General features: G+C 38.6%; 1 protein-coding gene across 2 annotated transcripts in view; it reads right to left on the bottom strand.

Annotated features, from left to right (window-relative positions):
• Positions 1-25,729, bottom strand: part of LOC123969059 (F-actin-uncapping protein LRRC16A-like) — a 75,176-nt gene that overhangs the window by 48,120 nt on the left and 1,327 nt on the right. For both annotated transcript variants that reach the window (XM_046046170.1, XM_046046169.1), the window contains exons 2-3: positions 22,846-22,943; positions 4,544-4,594 (exon numbers count right to left, since the gene is read on the bottom strand). In XM_046046170.1, coding sequence (XP_045902126.1) covers positions 4,544-4,594; positions 22,846-22,943 — 149 coding nt within the window. The remainder of the gene's footprint in view (positions 1-4,543; positions 4,595-22,845; positions 22,944-25,729) is intronic.

Here is a 25,729-nt window from a genome sequence, read left to right on the forward strand (position 1 = left end):
AGACTAGTCTGAGAAAAAGATTTTTCCTCTGGGTCTAGCCAATGGCAAGACACCATGCTGGGAGGTGTAGGGAAAAATGCCTGAGTAACTGCATCGTTCACTCATTCGTTCACTGTCCATCTGTCACTTTAACTGCTTTCCTCCTCTTTTGTTTTTGTTGTATTTTCTTGGAAAATTTAACTTGTATTTGTGTCTATGATTTGATGTACAGGAATTGGTTTTAATTGTGAACATTGGGATGCTGTTGCAATGAGCTACATTATAAGAGAAGACTGTAGATTTTGCTTTATAAACATTTGTCTAGTAGTCAGACAGCTTAGAATCTTTCATGCTAGATGTTTCATTTACTTGAGGTTTTATGAGATGGTTTGCATTAGATTACATGAGATGTTAGGTCTGGGTAGGCCTATCTAAATTATGAAATATAGGCTCAGTGTGATCTTTTGTTAAAACACCACAATTCCGTCATAAAGCAGAAAGCAAAAAAAAAAAATGTAAAAAAAGGAGTGTACAGGTATGTGAAAATACAGCATCAAGAGATACAGAAAAAAAGAGGCAAAAGAAAAGGAGGGTGTGATGAATGAAAGCGTGATTGTGTGTGTGAGAAGCATGTGTGCATGTTTGGGAGGAGATACTGACAGACTGTAAGGCCCTGCAGCTTCTCAAGAGAAGCCAAACCATCAATTGGAGTCATACACACAAAAAACCCACTGAGAAGTGCCTTGGAGAGCTAGGGGGAGATTTTATCTACAACAGAGTAGAGAGCTACATAGGAAAGTGTTTAACTGAGGGTTTACTGCTACAGCAATACAGTTACTCTAATATTAAAGGCCGTGGGCATTACTGATGAAATCCCCACTTACTGGTTGTTATATTGTATGTTTTAGATGCATCTCTGGGATTCAAGACAGAGACGCATCTAAAATAGGACAGATCAAACACAGCACCAACAACACATTCAGATGGCCAGAAGCATAAATCAACACTGTCTCAGCGTTGATTCAACAAAAACAGATTTTCTGCAGAAAACTAAAAGAGTGAATCTGTGGAGGATGTATTAAGTCAATGGCTCTTGTGTTGGAACAGTGAGCAGAGGCTAATCCTAATTTACAGTTGACTTGTCTCCACTGTAATATAGATTTCACATTAAAAAAAAAAAAAATCAATATAGTCAGAAATACTGGAACCATCAGCTTTTTTTTACGGATGTTGGCAGGTTTCGTCTTTTAACAGTGACAGCATCCTGCACTTACACTACTGGTAGCATTGTGAAACAAAAACGATCCTGAAGGCATACGAGTTTCAATTAAGTGGGAAGGTAAGCATGTTTTTAACAAATTTTGAAAATCTGGAAATTACATTTTGAGACATTTAGTGCCAAAATGATGAGTCAATCAAACAGAAAATAGATTGACAGTAACTGTAATGACGATTCATCCCTTGAAACAGTAATCGAGCAAAACAAAAAAATCTGCTGATAAATTCATAATGACAGTAATCCTTTGTTGCAGAGAGATTAAGATAAAATCTATTAGATTCAATTGGATTTAGGACATCATAGACCTTTGGCACAGTGGTAAAGTGATAAAGGGAAAGAGACAGGGATGAAGAGAGGATGAAGTAATCTGGATTGTTGAAAAGGAAGAGGATGAGCTTGAGAAAGCTGGACAAATGGCTTAAAGAAAAGGAGAGGAGAGAAAAGGTGACTTGTGGCTGTAATCTGGCTAAGCAGAGTAGGAGGAAAAGAGGATAGAGGTTTTCTGCAACAGAAAGAGTTTTGGGTAGAAGCCGTACCTAATGTCACAAAATGACCTTGTAAACATACTAGAGGTGGAGAGGATTAGATATCTTGGCAAATATCTTTAATTTAATATGGCAACCTTTCAGTCAACATCTAGAGGAAACCTCTAACGAAAACTACCAACCTTAACTTTAATAGCTGCTAGCTTTGGGATCTCTGGGTTTGTGTTTTGTTGGGGTGGGATTTATGATATACAGTAATTTTTACAATATTAACAGGTTTTAAATATTTTGCTGAGGTTCTTTTTCTCATTTCCTTCTCTATTTTTTTATTTTCTTTGTTTATTTCTGTGTCTCTTAACATGAATTAAATGAATGAGGGTTTGTACATGTATTGTCTGTGTGTAATGGCATGACATGCTTGACAATGCTGTCTGTCTCTGAGAAAGAGTGTAAGGTTTAAAAGTTGCTGCCTGATTGCTGCATCACTACTAACCAATTTCTTTCAAGTACAGCGTAGGCTAAACCCTGTTGTTAGAAAATATGCCTTATTTTTGTGTCTGTGTTACTATTTTCTATTGCATTATTAATGATTGGAGTATTATCTTGTCCTTGGTTCTTTCTGTTACCTGTTCTTACAAGAAAACAATGGTTTATGTATCTATTTATAATTGCCAACAACTGTTCCAAACACCTCAATAAAATATCTAAAATAGAAAGATCTGAAAGCCAACAGAAGAGGGATTCTGCTTCCTGTGTGGAAAAAATAAACAAAGACAGACAGACGTACTTCATGATTCATCAGCTCATGTCTAAACAGACCATCAGAAAGTTCCATAACTTCTCCGAGAAGCTACAGCAAGATGTCTTACAGTCTTGATCAAAATTGGAGTAATGTACAACAACAAGAGCAGCATCCAAAGTAAGGAAGATAAAGTACAACGGAGAGGTGTAAATAGGTATAGAAAGGAGAGTTGAAAAAGACAGTGGAAAAAAGACAGACAGACTGATGCAGTAGACGAGAGGAAGGTTGGTGAGGGGGCTTAGTTCTTCATAAAGCAGGTGTGTATTCCCTCCTGGTCACAAGAGAGCACACAGAAAACAGACACAGAGACAGCTAAATGATAAACAGACCCTGAACCTGCAGCTCAAAACACTGGAAACAAATGACGTCATATTAAACACGGTCAGCTTGAATGTTCTTCATTTCTATTCCCAGTAAACCATTAAATCAGTTTTGAAGCCACCAATCAATCACATAAACTGTCCCTGGAGGCATCTTATTGTCTGGAAAGCATACAGTACAGCAGGGCAACTGTATTCCCTGGAGCTGGTTCAAGATATGATGTTATGTTAACTCTTGACTTAGGGAAAATACTATGAAGTGATCCTCTTTCCTACCAGGAGGACCGCCAGTCCAGAAACGGTAGATAAAACACTGGTTTCCACTCTAAAATTCACGCTAAAAAAATAATTAAAAGCTACATGTTTTAAAAATGTAGAATTCAAATCAAAGTTGGGTTATAAAGTGCAGCTATGTTATGTTCACTTCAAAGTGAAATGAAAGTTAATAAGTACTAACCCTAAACCAAGCTCCACTACTTAATGGACCTTGAAGTAACAATGTTTTTCCAAATGCTGGTTTCAAGATTAAGAATGATCTTTGAAACTCAAGTCCTTAGAAATGCTCAGAAAAAATAGACATTTAAACATCTGCATTTTACAAGTGGGAAAAATCCATCTGCTGATGCAGATCAGGTAATATGATCAAAAGTAGTGATAGACCGGTTAATCGGATACCAGCACTCACAAGGCCGATATATCATCCTAAATGACACCAATCGAATCTAAAACCATTACCGACTAGCGTTAAAATATATTGTCATACTGAAAAGAATAATGCAGTAGAAATATGTCACCTCTAATCCTTAATAAGAGCCTTGTTCTGATCGCAAAAAACCCAATGTATATTTCTATTTTGTTAATATATAAAAAATTCCTTCTAAAACAACACATTGCTGGCTAAGATAACCATGTATATTGATTGTACTCTGCATTGGAATAATGGAATTATACATTACTTTTACAAAGCTTGATGTTAATAGTGGCTGTAGAGACAGTTAATAGACGTTGAGCTGCTGCCGCTGGATGTTTTAGTGAACATCTGCACTTTATTACTGCACTACTGTTTTTTATGTGGTTGCGGTGACAATGATGCTGGTATAGATGATGACAGATGGCACCATCACTAGCAGAGAAACAACAGCTGACATGTGCGCAGCATTACAGCACCATTGTTCCATTAAAAAAACAACAACAAATACAAACAGGCATCTCAACCAGCTGTATAATAGCAATAGAACAAGGCACACAGAGCTACTACTTCAGCCTTAATCAGCTCTTTATCTCACCCAGACTCAAACACACACTCACACAAACTAAAAGTGCTGTGGAGTTGGGGAAATCGGGGAAACCTTGTAACAGCTGAACAATGTTGGGAATTTAAAGAATGAACCAAGACCACACATTGAAGCCTGTAACATAACAATCAAAGTTTTCAAACTACACTGACAGGATGAGGAGATGACATGTCATTCAGCTAAAACTTTGATGTCAATCAAATATTGCGTTGGGGTTACAGGAAGAGGTCCTATGAAGAATTTTCTGACATCGTCATTTAGGATGAATTTACATTCAGCATTTGAATTATAAGAAAATAAATTTTTTTACAATATTTGCTAATCTAACTTATTATTGTTTTGGTTTTCACTGAAGTTGCAACTGTTCGAGTTGATGCTCTTACCTTGGTGGGAATGCGTGCTGTCAAGAGGTAGGCTCGGTGAGATGCCAGGGCCTGAGAGAGAAGAGAGAAGGGAGAAGAGAGAGAGAGAGAAAATAATGAGTATGTAGCTGTAAAAATACACTCTGAGCAACCAGAACAAGGAAATGACAAGGAACGCAGAGAGCTCGCCAGTTGAATCATCAAGATGAAAAGGCTTGTGACTCTAAAACATCTCGGTCAGTATGAAAAGAGAGATGGAGAACTGGAATGCATAAACTTGATATTCCTATTTAGAAGAGCAGCCTCAAGGGTCACTCAGCTGGTTTCGAAATGGCTTCCATAGAATGTGATAGTTATAGGGATAATTTGCACTTTTATGCAGTTGTGTTAACACTGAAAGACATCAGTGCCTCATCCAATGAGCAATCCAAACCTAGAGTATGTTGTATTCTCTGTATTCCATAATTTACTTAAGCATAACAGTATATACAATTCTATACAAACAGTTTTTGTGTACCAAAGTGGATTATCACAGTGCACCAAATAAAACAGAAGAACATAGGCCAACACAATGACCTTTTAAACTACAACAATTACAATGTCTTATACAAATTGATGTTTAAAAGTCATGTTCAGGACAGTTGGCCAAAGCTTTTCCTTTAGCCATAATGACACCAAATGTACAGGGTTCTGCTTTTACCTTTATGTAATATGACATTGGACTTTCTCCAGTAAAATAATATTGAAACACAACCAAAGCTGACCTTTAAAACAAATAAAGGGACACTGCCATCTACCTTCTTGACAGAAAGAACCCTGGTTGGTAAGCAAAGGCGTATACTGTGTGCCTCCATCATCATAGCTGAAATCTCATGGAACCATCACCTTTAACTTTCCTTGCACTCTGCACTAAGATCATGCTGAAATAAGATGTCACAAATTTTAAAAAAGCACTTCCTAAACACATCTTTACCAAAAGATAAGCAAAGAAGGCCTGTTGGTTTTGAAATCTATAACATAAAAATGAAGAGCAAGAAAGGAAATGGAGGAACTGACGAGAGGGAGCAGAAGGATTAATCAGAGGTGAGAGAAAAATTGCAGAAAAGGTTTGAAAGCAGAATTAAATTAGTACAAAAGAGGGGAGAGAAGGGGTGAGCACAGCATTACTAACAAGTCCCAGATAAACAATTACTGGCATGAAGGGCAGAGAGGAAAAGCAGAAAAAGAGGCAAAAAGGGAGAACAAGATAAAGGAATGTCTATAAACTGTAAATTTTTTTGAAAGATGTGAAAAAAGAAACAGAGAAGAAGGTATAAAGGATGACAGCGTGTCCCAGCCCTCTGTGGCTCAGCTCCACAGGCAGTGGCTGTGCGGTTTGATGTAATGGAGGCAGACAGGCAGGCCGGTGTGACCAAAGATAACCTCTCCTAAAGAGCACCACTCACCACTGCTACAATCAACTCTCCCTCCCTCTTTGTCCTAATCTCATTTCTCTAACAGTAGCTCTCGTTTGCGTACTATGTGTGCGCAGGCATGCTGGTGGTGGAATCGCCTAGTGTCATTTTAAGAGGCAAATAAACATTAGATGAGTTCAAACAAGGATTTACTTTAATAGGCAAGTAATTGCTGAGATCATGAAACATGCAGCATTAATAAAAGCAAAGTCAGACCGGAGAGGAAACATGACTGTTATGACAATCAGACAAAAAATCTATCTGTGATGGATGTATAAAATAAAAAATGTGGGTAATAAGCATCTTCTTTTTCTCTTCCAAATACTTTTGGCTATGCAAGGGGTTTGTTAAAGGCTTCACATATAAAGTTCAGTACTCATCACAAGTAGTACTATTTAGCCTGCGAAAACCCCTAAATAATGTCTTCCGTAACTCTGGAGGGACTTTCCAAAGTTTGAAAATAACTCTGAAGATGTCACAGATTTTGACCTTTTTTATTTGTCTCTTGTAACTCCTTAACTTTATGACAGTACAATAATAAAATCACTGGAGTGGCTCATTAAAAGCTGTATTATCATCTGTTGCCCCATTACATGCCCTGTCAGACTTGAGTAAATGAAACAAAAAACAAAAGATGAACTTGAACTGGCTGTCTGTCTGTATGTTCTCGATCTCAGTGCACTTATTAACGGTTTTAAAAATACTCTAATTCATGCTGCCGCAGCCTTAGTTTATCGTCCCCCCATACTCCTCCTGTCAATGCATGACTGCCCCTCTGCCCTCTCCATCTGCCCTTTCGAGTGGACAAAGCCATAACGCCCCCTCTTTTATGACCCCCCTCCACACAGTCCTTAAGTGGACTTAAAGCCTTGAGCCTTGCCATCAGCCAATGATTTCACAGCGACCACCATCCCGCCTTCAGCTCCACTCAGCCAACCAGATGGCAGCAGCATTGGAGCATGTCTACAAGACCAGAGAGAGCATCTGCTAATACTCTCTCTCTCTATTACACACACACACACACAAACAAACTAGGGGCTCACATGTTAGATAACTGCCACAGGCTCTAAAGCACCATTTGTCTCCTTGGCCTGTGTCACGCACAGAGGGAGGATTCAATATGAAAATTTGATACAGACCTCTTTGATGAGATTTTTTGTATTATTTTATATGGATAAATGACATCTGGTTTAGTAGCTATTTAACAGCAGACCAAACACACACTATTCATAATTTCTGCTAAACACACACACACACACACACACACACACACACACACACTCAAGCAAAACGCAGCATGAAAGTCAACAAGGTCTCAAAGGCCATTCAAGGGTCAGTAATGGACACAGATCTGTGAATCTGGGATCTGTGCAGTCCATGGTATTACCATTCCCAGATTATCTTTTTTTCTGTCAAACTGTCAACCCCACCTACCCCCCTCCAATTGACCGAACCCACATGTGCACAGTCATTGTGTTACTATGGCAACAGCTAGCCCATATTGCACGCACACGCACACACACACACACACACACACACACACAGCAGTGCCAAGCTTTGGTTGAGAATGGCAACGGCTTTTCTCCCTCCTAAACAACACAGAAGCTGGCCTACAGTTATACTGAATCTCTGTAGGAACTGAAGCAAATACAGAGCAATGCTTCATCTGCACTCATTTAGCAGTGGCAGCACTCAGCGACAGGAAATGTACCCCCACCAAAAATACTTTTATTCATCCATCGTGTCCTGGGGTTCACAATCTATTACACCCACTCATCACATTATTTCACATCTGTTTCTCTAATATGATATTTTGGTGCGAACCCTGTTCTTGATGGCAAAACACAGCATCAAAAATGTTATAGCTACAAATACTTCAGCTGTTTGACCACACTGAGGTATGCTTGATTCATCTTGCTGGAAATGTAACTATTGAAGCTACAGTCAGGAGATGATTAGCTTAGATTAGCCTGAAGAATGGAAACCGCTAGTCTTGCTCTCTCTAAAAGGTAACCAAATTCTACTACCAGCAGCTATCAAGTTCATTAATTAACACATCATTTGTTTAATCATTATAAAAACTGCACCACACTGTAAAAGCAAATTGTAGTTTTATGGGGTGTGCTGGGAAAAATCCTTAAACTAAAGCTAACCAACTCCAGGGTATAGGTTCATAATTAAAAAAGGACAGACATGTGGAATCCACATTCTCGTCTAATTCTTGGCAAGACAGTGAACAAGCACAGATCCCAAAAGGTCCACCTATTCCTTTAAATGTAACTTTGGAAAACAAAGATGTAGTTGGAATATGCACCAAAAGGATAAGACTTAGTGATCAAACAATTTATAGATTTATTAGTGAATCACCTGACAGAAAATTATTCATTTAAGCCTTTTATGGAGGAAAAACACTGTTGTACATGAAGTGTATATGATGCACTTTTAGGTTTTGGACTGTGGACTGAACAAAACAAGCAATTCGACCAAAATCACCGTAGGCCCTGGGAAACGATGAGGGTCGTTTTCCACCTATCACAGATCAATCAAATGGAAAAAAAAACAAAAACAAAAACACAAAACAGATCATACCAGAGATTTATCGATAGGGAAAATAATCTAATTATAATCTGCTGCACCACTTAATACAAATAGCACACTGGAGAGAGAAAAAAATACCACAATTACATTCATCCCCACACTGCTGCTGACACAGACTGTTTATTGCATAACTAAAACCAGCATGTCCTGCATGTACATGTGTGTCTGTGCGCAACATAAATGAGTCATGAAGTGCTGGCTGCAAGCTGAAACTGTCAACGTAGCACAGTAGGACGAGAGTAGTTTAAGGGCTATGCAGAAAAAGAGAGGGGGAACCAAACGAGTGAGTGAGTGAGTGAGTGAGTGAGTGAGTGAGTGAGTGAGTGAGTGAGTGATCAGCCATTGAGTCAAGCAGAGTGGACACGAGAGAGACAGAGTGAGACAGTGAGCGGATGAGAGGAGACGGAAGGTCAAAGCAAGTGAAATGACTAAATAGATTTTAAGTGCTGTTTTGCTGATAAGGAGCAAAGACTTAAATCCAATCAGAGGGGAAGATAATTAATGAAGGGTGTTTAACAGCCATTTCATCTCTGTTAAAACCATTGCTGCTGGGATGACCCCCATCTTAGCTTTTAATACACTGAAATCAATCAGTTCACTCTGGATCCAATGCAGTGGGTTCCTCTTCTCCTCTTATCCCACCCTTCGTTGCTTTACCCTCCCACTCTTTTCTTCTTTAATCTCCTAATGTCCTCATCCTTCTTTAACCCCATCCTCTCTTGCCGTTTTGCTGCCTAAAAACATACTTCACACCATCTGATTACAGACAATTCTAAATGGCAAAGAAGGGCCATGATGCACATTTTATGCCAGTAAAACTGTATGCACTCTATATGTGAGACTTTATGCTGTGGAATTTATGACTACAGGATAATCGAGCCATCACTGCACAGAAAAATCCAATCTGTGAAAGAAGAAAAAAACGCAAAGGATTTCTTTCTTTGCCTGCATTCTTGTACTCTCACTCTTCCTTATCTCAAATTGGATTCCAAGTGGACTGCACCATGAAGAACATGTGGTACAGTAACCACAGCATACAGTTAAGTAAGTGTAATCTGAAATAGTTTTCTCTCGTTTCTTTCTTCCTTCTGTACTGTCTTCCTGTTACTGTTTCCTTGTACAGTACATATGAATATATATGTGTGTGTGGTGCAAAGATGTATTCAAAAGAGGAGGAATGTGTATACCTAGAGACAATGGAGCAGCAGAACACACACACACACACACACACACACCGCCCTGCTTTGATCTTTGAATAATTAGGGATGGTGTAACTCTGTAAGAGAGGACCAAGACTCTCAAGGCTGTTGTTCAACAGGCAAAAAAATACTATAGAGTTTATTTTGCAAGATAGAGGCCTTTAAGGGTCTACTCAGTTCTGGTGAACCAAGGCCAGACCCAACTTATCCAACTTATACTCAGCCTAAGGGGTAGGGTCTCGTCTTACTGTCTCAGGTCTGTGTGAATATATACTCAGTATCAGTTCTGATCATGAAGTATGTCAATCACTGCAGGAGAGAAGATTTGAGGAAATCAGCAGCCTTATCAGAAGTGTTTTCAAATAGTATTTTTGGGGAAAATCATTAAAGAATGCGGAAATAACTAGTTGGTTTTGCAAATGTATGTCTAGTTAACTGCCGTACCTTCATTACAGAGCAGAGCATCGGCTTCCTTGTACTTCTATGGTATCTTCCAGGTTGCATTCATTCTTCACTATATTTGTGCTTGTCAACATCATGATGCTGCTGCTGTTTTCTCTCTATTAGAGTTTGTTCAGTTCACATTTTGGATTTGGTCTGACTATGCCCAGGTCTCCTTCAGATCAGGTCTCTCTTTTTGTAAATGTTTTTATGCTAGTGAAGTTCAGATATGGTTTCCGATTCCGGGTCTGTCCCAAGGACCATTTTTTGGCCCAATATTTTAAACCCATGAAGCAGGGATAAAAATAGTGACAGTTCTCGACAAGCCATTAATGAACTATTAAAGTTTACATACAATAGTTAGTCTTTTTCCCGACGTCACAAATCCTTACACAGGTTAGTTTAACATCAAAAGATTTATATCAACTTTTACAGTCTCTGTACTTTACACAGACTACAAATCTGTCAAAACATCATGAGAACGACCCTGAACACAATTTAAAATGGCTAATCCCCCTCAGCAGAGGAAGCACACTCTACTGTTTTCCTGCCATGAGCCAGCAGTGGGAATTGCCTCAGATGCCAAAGATATCACTTATCTGCGATGATAGAGTGGGAAAACTGAGAAAGCACCTCAGTTGGGCTGATCCCTATGGTGCCAACTTGAATTTCATCTGGTTCCAGAAAAAATAAAAATAAAAACCTAACCGCACAGAAAAATCATTTGTTTTTAAGATACATCGATTCTCCACTGCCAAGACAAGCTGCTGACAGTGCAGCTGAGGTCTAGTCCTGTAATGTCTGCAGACCCACACTGCGCCAAAACCCCAGCACAATGTGAGTATGTATGGAAGCACGGTTTAGTAACAGAAAAAGCTAACATGATGCACAGTGTCTTTCTTCTTTCTGCAATCTCAGACAAGACAAATATCATGATATGGTTGTCCCTTCTACAAAACAGTATAACATTATCCAACACAGCCACCAGATAGTGTGGTGGTCTGTCATCAGCATCTTTATTCCACAAATAAAGGCATCACCTTAGCTTAAAATATTTATAGGATTCATAGGATCTAATACAAAAACAAAATCACAGCACAAAAGCTTAATAATGTAACATTATTCTAAGAAAGAATGTCCAGACAGCCAAGCTGCTATTGACTTTATCAGGATACATGCCACTTTTTTCAGTTTTTTTTTAAATTATGGATATCCTATTTTGGAGCAAAACCATTCTCTGCACTGCATATCCGCCCCACACTGCACCAGCAGCCAAGGAGCGCATTAAGAGAGAGACATCAATTTTATTTTATCACTGCCCTGCTCATCATTATGTGTTTTACTGCTGAGGAGATGCGCATGGTGAGGAACAAAGGCGGCTGACTGTGGTACTTCCTAAACAGATTTGATTGGCTGCTCTCATCAGACCACAGCTACAGCAAGCTGAGGCATGAATAACTGTGGTGTCTGATTGTGTTACATTTCATGGTTTAGTTCGCAATTTATTTTTATTGCTACTGTCGCTTGCTTTGTTTTCAGTGAGAATACAAAGTGTCAGCGAATATGCACGATGTGTTCAATGATAAATTAGACACACAATGTAAGCTTGAAGACAATCTGTCTTCAGCAGCTGACAATTTGTCTTAAGAGTGAAAAGAAAAACAGACCTTTATTGAATAGGATACCATCACATAACAGTAATTTAATGCATGTTACCATATATATTACCTCTGCATGCTGCCTGTGTGTCATGGCCTCACTAATGAGCATAAAATATCCAGTCAACCTCCGAAATGTGTGCAAAGCTGAGGCTGACCACACATTCAAAGGGCCAGGCAGAGGGATTAAATGATTGTGTTTTCAGATTGAGATTATTAGTCCAGTTTGGCAAGACGCCCTCTGACACTCGATATATCCAGGCTTTTAGAAACTGGACTCTGGTGGGAGTGATATGGGGGGGCTTCCTCTTAGAAAGGTGTCAGCCTGCAGGGCGTCCTCTAAGAACCCTCTGTGTGTTTAGGTTACAGAGATAAGGAATAATCACAAGGGTTCATTCATTCATCAGCATGCCAGCCAGACACAATGGGGAGGAGGTTTGTTTGTGTGTGTGTGTGTGTGTGTGTGTGTGTGTGTGTGTGTGTGTGTGTGTGTGTGTGTGTGTGTGTGTGTGTCTCAAGGTTTCTGGGTAAATAGGATATTGCTGCAGACCACATGGATGAACAAGTGAGACGGAGAAAAGCAGAGGAAGAAACAAGAGAGCAGAGGTGGAGAGATTATTAATTTTACAACTCAAGTAACAAAGAAAACCAGAATGGCAACACCTCCTCAAACTGAAGTGTAGTGCTTTGTCAAAGAGAGAGAGACATACGCAGGTATGACAGAGAGAAAACCAGAGAGAGAAGAATAAGAAAGGAACAACAGACAGACAAAGGCAGAGCGGGGAGAGGGAGGGGGGGGATTTCGTTCTGAGCGCTGTTGGCATTACCCATGGTTTCCCTCTGGAGTGGGTAGATAACATCAGGCGGCACTAATAACACACTTAATAAACAAACATAGTGCTGAACACCGATTTCAACGATAACACAGTGGTTTAGATCATGAATGATATTTCCCCCAAAGTTAAGCAAAGGTCCTCTCCTGATTAGATCTATATAATCAAAGTAAAAATGACCAATAGAAGATATAGATGATGTAAAACTAAAAATGTGTTTCCTGTAGGGACCATAATGGGACCTAATGCATTTCAAAGGAATCTGAAAACAGAAAACCTGAGAATGGGGAAAAGTACCTTGAATTGGGTGGGACTTGCTCAGCAGGAAAGAAAGATCATTTTAGGAGGAAAAAACATTTATCCCAAATTAACTGTGACTATCACTGAATCTACTTCAAATATCACTAAATACCACAATAATTTTTAAGGTTTTGAAAAATAAAGAAGGAGAGGAGGGCACTGTTTTTGGTTTCATACATTTCAGCAGAACAGTGTTGAGGAAATGTGTTATATTTTATAGAGTTAGGGTCATAAAACATCAATATCCAGTACCACATATTACTGATCTATCAAAATCCACTCATGATGAGCACACCCGCACAAAGAACCATGGACACACATGACTGCACACAAAAGACCCACAATGTCTGCTGTGTTGTATTTGAACCCGCTCAGCTCTGTGTACTATATGATGACAAAAATAAAACAATACAATCAAATAAAATAATGACATGAACTCAAAAACACAGAATGAATGAAAGAAGTAGATTACCTGTTTGCAGAAGTAAACGCTAAAAACAGTTACACAACATCAACTGCAAGGACACCATAAAATCTGACCATGCGGCAAAAACATATGACAGCGCTGGTGTTGAAGTCAGTACAGTTGTTTTGTTGCATGTGTGCCAGCAAATGTCTGAGTCTGACCTGTATTGATCTGGTTTAAAACGTGTGGTCTGAATAATCCTCAAGATTAAGATATGAGTTTAAAGACAAATTTGCAACATAAAGGCAAACAAAATGACAGATTAGGCTCTCTGTAGGAGACACATTATGCAGACCGTCTTATTTTTATCATTCAGGCTTCATTGTTTTGACAGAAAACATCACACTGATTTGACCTGAGTGTTTTTGTGGCTGTTTACTATGACATGGTGCACAAATGTCATTATTATCCAATCAATGCTGACTGTTGCTGTGACCTACAAACCCCATTCTATTACATCCAGAGCAGACTGTACCAACCAGGCCGTGTTCACTATAAACACCCAACGGCCACTTTCCCCACAGTGAAACCAAGCAGGACTCACATGGGACAGGACCAGTCAGACCAGTTGACCTTATTCATACGCAGCAAAAATGTGCAGATTGAAATCAAAACTTGTTATCGAAATTGAAGAAGTCAAAAACATCTCCATGAAGTAACGCCACCTCTTTTCCCCTTTTCATCCTGTGGTTTAAAACTGGACCCACTGGAAATCAGTACTATGACATTATAAAAACCAAACCTATCAACCCAACGACCTCAGGCAGGGTCAATTATATTACTAAGACTGTCTGAGTGACAATGACCTTGACCTATGAGATAATGAAGATGAATGGCTGTGGGTGAGGCTTGCATGTGGCCGGTTAATATCTCTCCAAGGAGCCTTTTGTAGGGCATTCTGGGCTGTAAATATACTAAGCCTTGCTATAAAAAAAATCTCTATTCAGCTCAATGGAGAGTACTACAATACAGAGACTGATACTTAGCCTCTAAAAAAGTGCCCGTCCGTGAATAGGCTATAGGACATAATGAGCATGTTCAACCTTATTCTGAGAATGACCACACTGGGAATGTTTTTTTATGGAGTTACTCAATGCATACACACCACTGTATACACAACAGAAAAAAAGTACTAGTGTTTGTTGTTGCTCCATGTTCATTCTTACCTTTCATCCTATCTAAACGCATCAGGGAGATGACACATTTCTCTGTTTGAGCGGAAGCAAAGAAGTGTACCAAATTTGATTATTTCAGACTGAGAATGCTAAATGTTTAAACATAACCATATTTGTATAAGTAGGGAGGAAACACTGTTGGACTGAACTATACTTGACACTGTCACCTACCAGCAAACGATTCAACCCTCACCAGGGCCAACTGGGAGCTTTCTGTGTTGCTGTTTGTATGTTTGCCCTTGCACGCGGCAAGAAAGGACTGGATACAAAAGTAAAGTTAATACAATAACACTTGGATCTTTTGTTTTGAGAAGTAACACTGGTCATTTTACAATCTAGAGTAGGACTGAAACAATTAGTGGATTAATTTAGCTACTACTTTGATCACTGAATACATTTGGTGATTCCCGCTTCTCAAATGTGAGGATTTGCTGCTATTCTCTGTTTTATATGATTGTAAATTGAATATTGTTTTGTTTCAAACTGCTGTTCTGACAAACCATGAACACGTCACTTTGTGTATTAAAACCAGATGAATACTTTTGGCACAATGCAATCATCATTGTCACATTATCCTTCTTTTTTTGAGTATGACCTGTTTTGTCTGATTTGTGTAACACTTCTGAGCAAACCTGAATTGTTAAGAATGAATTAAGAATATTCTCTGTTTCAACTTAATCCTCTCCAGTTAAAGTCCACTTTTAAAAAATTGCAATTATAAGTGTAATTGCAAGAGTCTAATCTAGTACATTTGACAGAACACAAATCATTAAAGACAACTCTACAGTGGCCTATACAGTCACTGCAGTATATACTCAGCGGGGAAATGGTGACCTTTTTTGACACATTTTTTCTGCCCCGTTAGCTTAGAATGTCACCCAATTATGTTAATAGTAACTACAGCACAGCATATAGTAGAAAACCTTGGAGCAGATTTAACTACGACGATTGTGTGCTAAATAATATTATAACTATTTGAACTGGGGCAGAACCTCGGTAAAAGGACAAAGAACAGTATTTCTACATTCATGTCCACTCAACTATGTAATACAGAGATACATACTGTATATACAAAATGATTCCCAACCTCAATAAACGAAAGCAAACCTATAAATAGATTTAGTTAGTCAGGGAAGACTCCTGTAAAGTCACTATGGTTTTTGTCAGACTCTGCTTGGACCACACATTCTCAAAATACAAAACACCCATTGTATGACATGTAGAAAAAAAAAGGAAAAGGAGGGCAAGAAAAATGAGGTTTCCATATCATGAACGGTGAAGTTGACTTCAGATACTTTAAAAAGCACAGAACAGAGAAAATAAATGATGTTTGCTCTTCAGAATGTAAGAGGGTACTGCATTTAACATGTTTAACTCTCCATTGAAAAAGTGACAACACATTAACCTTCAGGTCTTTAAAACTAGATTAAAATACTAACATTTAGACAAATAACACAAATACTGTATGAGAAAAGATGTCAGTCATATAGCCAAATCACTGATGCAAACACAAATATTGTTTATTGTCATACAACATGACCCATACTGTGCTCTAAAAGTTGTACTGTAGGTCTAACAAGGATTGCTGTATGTCATTTTCATTTTATCTCATTCAACATAAAAACTACAACATTGCGATGGAAAATCTTTCACCAGTAACTATCATATCAACATACAAATACTAATCTAAATGATTGTTTTCCAGGGCTTCACTTCATCATTCTGTGATCACAGGAAAATTTCTAGTGACCAACTAACCAGATCCAACAATAACTAAAATGTAAACACAGCAATAAATTCACAGCAATTTTTATATCCTTTCTGTAAAAAAAGTAGCCACACTATAAAAAAAACTTTAACAGCCTACAGCAAAGACTGGATACCATAGACTATTATGAAAAGAAAATTTTAAATATGACAAATACTTGCTCTGCAGCTTTCAAGGAAAAGGTTTTCGTACTACTTATGAAGGATACTAGTGCAGGTTCCCTTGAGATGACATTACAGGTGATCATTGGGGAGTACAGAACTGTGTCACTTCCCTTTTATCACTGCCCCTAATGATAGACCTCAAGGTGAGAAGATGGTGGGAAAGACAAGTTGGATAAGATCCTAGGCTTTGGCCTCTTCTCAGATGTAGTCATGGGTCATTTGTTTCATTGGGTTACCCGAATCAGTGAGACATTAGTACAATATTTGTACAAATGCAGCAAAATATTTGCAATGAAATACAGTTATTTGGGCATTACTGTTATTGCATAACAGTTAGGTTTCCGTCATTTTGGTGACTCTGGTCAAACCAAGACAATCAAAGTCAAAATCAAGACAAACTAAGAGAGGGGGAAGTAAAGTACAGCTTTTTTAACTTGTAGAGGGACTGAAGAAAAGATTACCTTCCTGTGGTTAAAAAGTCAAAACCACACTTTAAAATAAAGAAAATACAAAAGAAAATACAAAGAGCTACTATGATGCACTATTTCTCCAGCTACACTACGGTAACTGTTGCTCTGCAAACAGTAGACAAGTGACTAAACAGAATTAAACAATGTTTTGTATCATATTGTGTCATGTATCGGTGCAACAAAAAAACTCCAAGGCTATTGTCAGACTCAAACAGAAAACCATTGTCATCTAAGGACCCATTCTGATTTACAGTTCACTGTGTACAGTTTTAAGAAACATGTGAATCCTGATCATCTTGAAACTGTAAACCCTGAAGATTCTGTAACTTCATTGACTAGTATAGCTGCTGTGTCTGGGCATAGTAACATTCGAATCTGCTCTACTCTAGATTTAATTGTGTTGATGTTTAAGAGTTTTATTTCACACTGTGTCATATGTGCTGTGTCAGTGCCACTCCCACATACAAAGCAAACAATGGGAAACAACAAAGCAGTTAAGTATTGGTGTCAGTCTCTGGCTTGGACAAACAGACACCCATACACTTTCCTTTATTCATGATTCAGGAGATCAACAGGAAGTTGGACACTATGCCAACGTCTAGTATCATAGTTCTGAATGGATGTCAAAGTATCTGTAAATGAATAACACTGACACATGGCTAATGGCAAGACAAAAGAAAGAACTATGATCTCCAGGTCAAACACAATCATGGGAGTTGAGCTGTTTATATCGGATGCCTTTGCAAAACTCTGAATTATCTCTCTGGATTCAAGAATAAAGGTACCAATGTTTTCAAATTCACATGTTCTACAATATGTGTACACTGCAACCACGGCATGGTTAAGGTTGGGAAAAGATCATGGCAAATGTAACATTGTTAAGGTACGGTTAAAGTTAGGCAACTAAAACACTTGGTTAAGGGTTTGGAAAGATAGGGGATACGGTTAATACCAAGCCATCCTAGTGGCTCCTTGAAGCTACGGTTACACAGGAACAGCGGTGCTTGGATCTAAATGTTACAGTTACAGTAGCAGTGCTAACATGGTGATTGTTACCATTTTTAATGTTTACAAAGTTCAACATCTTATTTTAGTGTGTTTGCATGTTAATATTTGCTAATTAGCATTCAACATGATGTACAGGATGATGTCATTAGTTTTGCAGGTATTTCTTCATAAAGTATTTCACAAATTAAACATTTCCCTGAATAGTGGAAATGTAAACTCAAGTATTCATCAATCAAGTTAATCCTGAGGAAAATATGAACACCTGTACCACATTTGATTGCAATACATCTAACAGTTGTTGAGATATTTCAGTCTTGACCACTGTGCTGGACTGATAGGCCGACAGATTAGGGCTGGGCGGTATATCGGTATTATGAGGTGTACCGATATAACTTCAAAACCGATCGTTTGATGTTTGAGTTAATTCCCCCCTGTCTCTGCATCTGCACGCAGCCATCTTCTCACAAACTCTCAACAACATGGAGGTAGAGACAGTGCCGGTCGACACTGCTGAAGACCTGGCTTGTAAAAAGAAAAACAACGGTTCAGTCAGTATTTATATTATAATGTAGCCTGCTACTGATGGAGAAAATCACCAGATCAGACTTACAGGGAGAGGGAGAGACTGAAAGAAGCAGGGCACGCTGATATGTTTGCAGCAGAGGTACGTTAGGTCTGCGAGTATGCACATTAAGCAGAAAATACAGATATATATTTTATACTGGTAGTCAGCCTAACATTACCAGGATATGACTTTTTGGTCCATATTGCCCAGCCCTACGACAGATCGTCATTGCCATCAATAAAATAAATAAGTAGATAAAAAGCAAAACATTAAAGTAGAAATGTGTACCCTAACAAGTCTGGATACTGATTTGATTGTGTATCTCCTGATTTTACATAGCATCAACATTAACAATTTTTTACCTCTGACACTAGATGTTAAAATCTTTTCAGTGACTAAATGTTTGCTGGGCTGTCTTATTTCTTTCTAGCTTAACACTATGTCCCTGATTATATCGGTCTGCCACACTGTAAGAGTTTTACAGTGTGCAGCTTTCTTTCTACATGATTCTTCTCTTTTTACTCCCTGCATCCCCTCTGCCCTGTACTTCTCTCACCTCCTTCTCCTATCCACCCTGCTCTACTCTTCCCCAAGGTTTGTTTGATGGACTGATGTTATTATCTCTACCATGTTCATGCCTCCATCTTCAAAGGAGGGAGATGACTGTCTCTATCAAGCTTTAGTGTGCTTAAGAGATGCCTCGGGCATTGTAGTACTCCATTCCCAGTCTAAGCAAAGGTCAGCGAGAAAAAAGGAGGAAAGCCTTCAGTGTATTTGACAGACAAGTAAACTGATAGTAAAAATAACCATATTCCTCCCTTCATTATCTGTACAGTTTACACTGTAGAAGGATACTCTGCATTGTCTGAAGTAAATCAAGCGCTCTAGTGAATGCGGATGCAGTTATCTGACAAGGGAAGTTCAATAAAGGTAAACAAAAAACATCAAATGTGGACTGTAAATCCCAGGGGGAGAAAGATGGGTTGTGTGTTTGACATTTGAGGTGACTTATACTTAATTACCACACTGGGAAGGCCATAGTCGTTCAAAGTCTCTAACATTCAATCTCATGGATTACAACATAATGTCAAACTGGAAATTGAAGACAACTTATTCAGCTGTGTGACAAATACAACCTTAGTTTATTTATTTTTGTCAACGGGAAGAGGAAAGACAGTAATACTCTATGGTTTTGAACAGACACATCGATGTAAATACAGTAATATTGTCTAAAGTTCAGAGTTTCAATATCACACCCACAGGTGTATGTTCCACACACAGCCACAGGAAGCAGGATAGCAGCGGAAATAGACAGACAAACTCCTATTAGTCACACAGATTAACTCAATTACTCACCAAGAGACAGCACTGCTGCTTTTATACTGTCTGAAGCTGCTCAATATTCACATCTGTTAATAAAGATGTGACACACATGACCTTCCTGTGGTTTAAAAATCGAAATCACACTTCTGGGCAAAGAAAATACCCCCCCTGAAGCAAAAACTGAATATCATGTTAGAATATAATTATAATTATAGAATATAATTAAAATTTTAAAAAGGGGTACTTCTGCAATTTAGAGTTGCACTTCCACAAAGTTAAAGGACTTGTGACAGATTTCAAAATGAAAGGACAAAATCAAAGGAGACATTCTGACTTTTTGGTCCCTGTCATGGGTCAAGCTCACTGGATCTTACACATCCCACAATGAAACTTGACTAGCTTTATGGTAAGACTGTCCCTGACTGACTAGTGATCACCAAACTCCACATTTCCAGCTGGTATTGCAAATTTTCTATTTCTAAACATTTGAGGTTTCAAGCCCTCAAAAAAATCACCCTGATGACATCATCTGTTTTTTTAATTCAAAGATCTCCATCCAGAGCCACGGAAGATAATATACAAGTATTTATTTTCTGAGGCTGAGTAGTACCCGCAAGATCTTCATGTTTAAAATCAGAGCAGAGGGCTCCTTTAACATTTTGCTGCATTATGCTTGCACACATCTCAGAAACACTTGAGACTCACTTTAAAGCTAACATTTATTTGATTACAACATCTGATCTCAAAACAGTCTGTAAATATATTGTTCTTTCATCATGTCTAACATTAGAAATGACATGTTTGTGCTCTCTCCATGCCACTTCCTCCATAATCAGTTTCTCAAACTCTGTTTTTCTGCAGAACAACAAACAGTGGTTTATTTGTCCAGCTCGGTCAAGCACAGCGTTGATACAAACTCACCGAGTCATTCTCATGCTCTGCGTCTGGATGAAATACCAGAACCACTCCACTGGAATTCCTCCCTTCCCAGTACTGACTCCCACTTCTTTGCATTGTTATATGACGTACGTGCTGGACTAGATTAGATTATAGAAAGAGGATCTTTCTTTACTTTCTGTTTCCCTGATATAGGTTGTTTTGCCGGAGTCACGTTTCCCAAATTTATAAAAAGAGGTGAGGTCAAGAATAAGACCCTGGTTGAAAAATACTGTAATTTAGAGTGAAGATTAATGCTTTATTACATTATATTGGAAGAAAACTAGAACACATACCATGTATTCCATAGAGATTTAAATGAATGTTACTGTAGATTCTCATATTCCTTGCTGATGTAAAATCAATAGCTGTGGATTCCAGCATTAATGGCGTGTCTCCGATTAATGATTACATTACATAAACTGACAAGTGCAATCGTCTTGCATAGGAACTCTCTCCTGCTGCTTCCCACCTCAGCGTGCTCCCAGATCATTTAGCGGGTGCAGGAGGTGTGAAAGAGAAGCTCATCATTTCTGTCTCACACCCCTAGATGACATATTGAAGCCTATATATTAAAGTTAAACATGCCCAGGGATTCTGCCTGATAGTTCTGTTAATGTCCCACAATATCACGTCCTAAAGCAACAACTTGGCTGTGCAGGCCTTTTCCACATAGCTTTTATAACTTTCTCTTCTACCCAATTTCTTTTGTCTCTTCCACACAGAGCTGTATAACTAAAAGCGTAACAATGTTACGTTTAAAAAAAGCGTTTAACACACAACAGCTGCTTTTATTGTTTTAGCATGACTTTTCATTGAGGCTAAATAAAGACCGCTGAAAATGTCTAAACCAGAAGTTTTCAAACTGCAAGGCACACATCCCCAGGGGCGCACGGGAATTGAAGGAGAGGCATCGCTCACTGTTTGAAAGCTTCTGGTTTAGACTGTCAGGGGCACAGATACAGCATGGAGGACAAGTATAGGCCGGTGTTCTGAAAACAACGGGAAGTTAGTTATTGTAGTTTGACCCACTGATCAACACAGTCAGCGTTAGCAGCAGTGGCACTAAGCTCATGCAGGCAGTTAAGGTACTTTTAACCCTTAGCACCGGATTGTTGCAATTGTTGTCAAAAATAATATTCCTTCTTGGAATCATAACTTTTGAACACACAGACATAATAATAAACATATTTTTAGATTCAGTGACTCACACTTTACAAGGATATCAATACCTTTGATGTCTGTCATGAATAAACGTCCATAAACATGCTTAGAAATCAAGGGGAAAAAGACAGTTCTTATAACTCCAGAACCTGAATTTTTCTTCATCCATAGGTAAATTGCAAACAAGAAGTGCCAATAGCTTTTTCTTCATACTTTTAATTTGCCAAAATGTAAACAAATATAAGGTAAAGGAACAGGGCTGAAGGGCTAATTGAATCAATGGCTCATTTCCTCCGATTCTTCAAACTGTGAGAAATTATTAGTAGTTCAGAGCTTGTGCATCACTTTCTTATGCAATTCGCACTTAAAACTTTGGCACATATATACCCTGCAGTGAAAATAAAATGACCCAGTTACTAGCAATCATTTATAAAACCTTCTTATAAATGAGCAAAGATTCAAGTGCAGGAAGAAACCTCTCTGCAGCTAAGATGATACTGGTTCCACTTAAAGTGAATGTGACCAGTGGGACTGAAAGATAATGATGCTTTTCGGAAACGGTTTTGATATTTTGACCATGAAATAGAGTGACAATGCGGCGAAGTGGTGCTCGCTGTGAAGGTTGAAAAAATGAACGTCTGTCAAGTGCTGAGGATAAGTGAGATGAAGGCAGGGAGGTTTTGATGCTCTTAAATGAAACATGTAAATTTCAAGAGAAGAGAAATGTGGGACAAAAAGACAGGCACATTTTTTACTTCCCTTAATGAACAAGTAGCTCGAAAGCAGACGGAGTTGACTCACCAAGACTCTGTTCTCCGTCTTGTCTCCTTTGATCTCCAGTTTGACTCTCTTCCTCAGTGACAGCTTCACCTTCCTCCCCACTGCATCTCTCACACTCTCTACACGGGGAAGAGGAGATAGAATCAGGAGATTAAAAAAATTCTGTATATGTGTGCATTGAATGTTAATGTTATTTTTAAATTAAAAATATAACAGAGAGGAGAAGAGACAATTGATCTTTACTTTGTAGGCTCTTTCCCACAAAGTCTCAACAAAGACCCAATCAAATAGTCAACTTGAGTCAAAATTTCCCCATTTCGATTTCCTCAGCAAGGCACAGACAGCTGAGAGCGTTTCTGCTACAAGGGGAATAATTCCCCAACACAACACAGGCAGAATGATCTTTCATCTAGTAATTTGCGCATCATGAATCCCTCTTTTGAAGGCTGATTTCTTTGTGTCAGATTTGGGCTCATTTTTCATTGTCTGTGGGTGAGATGTGAAACTGTCACCAGTGATTCTGACACCAAATACAGACACACCGCCAGTCAAACTAGTAAAAAACTGAACAAACGGTTACACGTCTTCACATACATACTTATCTATGACAGTGCAGAAAAGATTAGTTAGATCAACAGAAAATATATTAAACCACAATCAATGAATTATTCAGGACATCAAGCAACAAGATTAATGGTGCATTCAGACTGCATTTCACTATCCATTTATATCTTTGTGGAGCATGACCTCTGACTCCTGGTCGCAAATTGACCCGGTGGTGCTTTGAGGTAAATGCTAACTTTAGCATGCTAACATGTTCAACAACAATGCTGACCAGCTGCTGGTTAGCAAATGTAATATTTACCATGTTTGCATGCTAACAATTGGTGACTGGCACTAAACACACAAAAATTATAAATTCTAATTCTAAATTATAGGACAAATCACAATTTTGATCTGATTATGGAGCTATAAAAACCATCATGACTGTTGAGCTATTTCGGCCTCGCTTAAAAGAGGTGGACTGACAAGTTCCAGGTTCTAAAACGTAAGAATTTGCTGCTTTTCTCTGTTTTTTATAACTGTAAGTTGAACACATGAGGGTTTTGCACTGTTGTTTGCCAAAAGAAGCAATTTAAGACATCACTTTAGGAGTTTGTGAATTGCCATTTTTCCATACTTTCATATAGTTTATAAATCCAACAATTCATTAAAAATAACACCCTTTTTCATTAATTTATAAATACACATCAAATAGACAGTATACTGAAACACAAACATACACAAAGAACAATATGAGTGTGTGTTCCACAGTTCAGATTGACGCCCAGTATGAGCCTTCAACTGGGAACTGGCTTAGAGAGCAGAACTGGGTCAGCCGCCTCTCCACGCTCCTAATCCACCCACCACACAGCAGCTGATGTTGTCTGTGCACATGTGTCTGAGACAGAGAGGGATTCTGTGTGTGTACATCTGTGCTGGCTCACACGTATCCTCGCCTACAGGCTTCCTCAAACCATCATCAGATCAAAGTGAAACTAATAATTAGGCAAAGTGGTTCATCTGCCAGCCATGCTTAATAAACTCCAATGTGCACCAATTCCTACTGCAGCAGTTCCAAAAGTATAGCTTTAGACAACCAGTGAGTCACAGAGATGTCTCTATAGGGTTTCTACACAAAATGAAACCTGGTAAGCTTTAATGAGCCTGGGCAGTTTTTGGTCCCAGACAGAAAAAGCTCCTGACAGACTCTCATATATAATTTTTCCACTAAATCAATTCATTCATTAAAATTGTGACAGGAGTGGAAATTTTACCAGCCGGCTGTATGTGCACTAGGTCACACTAGGATGGATATCAGTAGGGACTTGTGTGGAAGGTGGTGAAATGGGAGACCTATGGCCTTGTAAAATCTCAAACAATTCACAAGCCCATAAAGTCACTCTCCAATTCACTGACTCTCAGCCAATCCAAATTTGTTTGTTGATGATGTCACTCATTAGATCTAAATTAACTATCACTCTAGAGAGTTGCAAACAGGTGTTTAAGATCATAGCAATACCACGTGAAGTGCTATTGCCCCCCCCCCTTGTGTGCGCTAGATGCGAAGAGTGATCTTGTATGATGTTGAATCACGGGCACCAGAGAATGTTTCAAACAATGGCTGGTTATATACTCATCCAGACAACACCACATGACAGTCAGATCATGGCAAACTAAATTCCTCATGTTAAGTGCACAGTGTTGGGAAAGTTTGTCCGACAGGATCAGGAAGACTCTGGAATAGAGGGGATGAAGACAGAGAACTTGCTGACTCTAAGTTCGAGTGGAAGCTGGACCATAAGAAATCAGGAAAAGACACATTATTTTTCCCATTTAAATAGGTTTTCAAAGTGTCCGCAGGGGAATAAGCAATTTCTGTAATATTGTAGTTCAGATCCCAAAGTGTCCAATGATGCCAAACATGTCAGGCTAATATGTTGGGGAGAAATGTGTATAAAATGATACAATATTTCCAATTGATGGAAAGGTGCAGCCATAGCAAACACTGAGTCTTAATAAAAAAGGTAATACAGAATACACAACATATGACATTGTCATGCAAAGTAGAATAAGATGATTATAAAAATATTTTAGCTACTTAGTGGGAAACAGAAGGTTCATACTGGATGTTAAAAGGTTAAAGATGATACTGTGCTATGTGCGCATTTAGGGATAAAATGAACTTACTTTTATCCTCTAGCTTCTGTTCCTAAATAACAAATAAGAGCTCAAACAACGTATGATAGTTTTGTGAGAGCACAGGGATATAAATGACTGGCTGGCTGAGGACTTCTATCACTCAGCGAATGAATGAATGAATGCCTGACCAAGCAACTACGTGACCTAGCATTTTCCTTGAAGC

Source organism: Micropterus dolomieu, linkage group LG03 (genome assembly GCF_021292245.1).
Source record: "Micropterus dolomieu isolate WLL.071019.BEF.003 ecotype Adirondacks linkage group LG03, ASM2129224v1, whole genome shotgun sequence".
NCBI classification, from domain to species: domain Eukaryota; kingdom Metazoa; phylum Chordata; class Actinopteri; order Centrarchiformes; family Centrarchidae; genus Micropterus; species Micropterus dolomieu.